This window comes from Triturus cristatus, chromosome 3_1, assembly GCF_964204655.1.
Source record: "Triturus cristatus chromosome 3_1, aTriCri1.1, whole genome shotgun sequence".
NCBI classification, from domain to species: Eukaryota; Metazoa; Chordata; class Amphibia; order Caudata; family Salamandridae; genus Triturus; species Triturus cristatus.
The window spans coordinates 1,021,091,891-1,021,093,563 of NC_140583.1; the positions used below are offsets into that span (position 1 = coordinate 1,021,091,891).

Here is a 1,673-nt window from a genome sequence, read left to right on the forward strand (position 1 = left end):
GCTAGAGAGGATTTCAAGTTCATATTTGGAAACGCTGCACAGCCGATGTCCCTTATAAGTTTCTCAAACTCCCCTAAGACATTGGCCGCAGCCCCTGAATTCTTTTTGGGTGAGGAGGGATTGAGCAAATCACCTTCATTCAGACATGTAATTGGTTTACAACATTCAAAGCTTCTCTCTCTCTTCTCATCAATTCCCTCATTACAAAGATGGTTATTTTTCAAGTTCATAGGATTATAACTGTGTTTAATGTCTATCTTTGGAACCACATTTGAATGATGGTAATCTGTCTTACTGGCACGTTGTATGCATCAAATGCTATGTTTTAACTGCAAGAATAAAACAAATATATACAGATTTAAGTGTTAAAAGCAAATTGAACTTTTTAAATTTAAGTTTTCATGCGGTTACCTTAATTACATATCTACAAAAACCATGAAACACCACCCGAGCCCACCCACTAGCAGCATGGTCACTTAGGGGCAGATTTATGTTCCCTGGCGCATCCCTGCAAATCAGCATGGATGCGCCAGGGAAGATGCGTCACGCAAGTTTACCCTTGCGCCACAATAGATGCGCCGCATTTACAATGCAGCGCATCGTGGCGCAAGGATAAACAGATGCGTGACGCATCTGATGGCGGAAGGGCGGCGCATTGCTGGAGTTGCGTCGCAAGCGCGAAGAAGCTCCAGCAAGGCTCGGGGGTGCCCTATCGGTACAATGCTGCGTCAATCCTTACGCCTGCTTCAAGCAGGCGCAGGGATTTGACGCAGCATGGCCGGAAAAGTGACTGAGTGAAATCTTGTAGATTTCACTCAGCCACTTTTCGGAGGCGTTCCTGCGCCAGAACGCCCTCCCTGTGAAGGTACGCCCACATGTGGCGCAAGCTTTACAACGTGATTCATCTCCCTAGATGCGTCACGTTGTAAATCTGCCGCAGCATGGCGCTGGCTTTGCGCCGCCGCTGCGTCACAAAAGTGACGCAACGGCGGCGCAAAAGTGACGCACAGGGCTTATAAATCTGCCCCATAGAGTCCATAAATAAGCAGCTCATTCAGGAGGGCAAAATCCACTTGCAGATGACCTAACAGCAAGAGGATGACAGACAGTTTATATTGGAAACGGAGAAATACTCTCATTCCCAGGTACTGAAGGCAAAACAAGATGGAAAGGGCCACCCACAGTATGAAGGTGAACAGACTGCAGCTGAAGTACAGGAGGAAACGTATAAACCCATACATCCATCGTGACTTTAGGTAGATGCCAAAGTTGCTGTACTTGGTACGCACAAGGTTAGTTGTCCTTATTGGACTGCAGGCGGCATGTAGACATGTAGTGTGGGGGCCATGGAACAAACGAACTCGGCAAGGAATGGGGATGACAGGCACCGGGCACCCCACCATTCACAGAGTCCCAAGGGATGGTGTGCTGTGATCATGTCAGATGTTATCACTCAACACAAATTGGATCCAAAGAGCATTGTAGGGTAGTAACAGCTTGAAGTCTCGGGGAAGATCCTACCTCCTTGACTTTGGACCATGCAGCACACATAAAAACAGCAAAAACGAGGAGAAAAAATGCATTTCTGCTCGTTGCGCCCTTTTAAGACCAGGTTTTTCCTGGTCTTAATTTTGGCACTGCCCCATATTTATGCCACCCTTGTAAATATAAGA

The 1,673-nt window shown here is 46.9% G+C and overlaps 1 protein-coding gene across 1 annotated transcript; it reads right to left on the bottom strand.

Annotated features, from left to right (window-relative positions):
- Nucleotides 1–415: 415 nt before the first annotated feature.
- On the bottom strand, nt 416–1,403 carry LOC146861435 (transmembrane protein 250-like). Its single transcript, XM_085646435.1, has 2 exons — nt 1,029–1,403; nt 416–476 (listed from the first exon to the last, which is right to left on the bottom strand). The coding sequence occupies exons 1-2, from the start codon at nt 1,401–1,403 to the stop codon at nt 417–419; spliced, it is 435 nt and encodes a 144-aa protein (XP_085502561.1). The 3' UTR covers nt 416.
- Between the last annotated feature and the right edge of the window lie 270 nt (nt 1,404–1,673).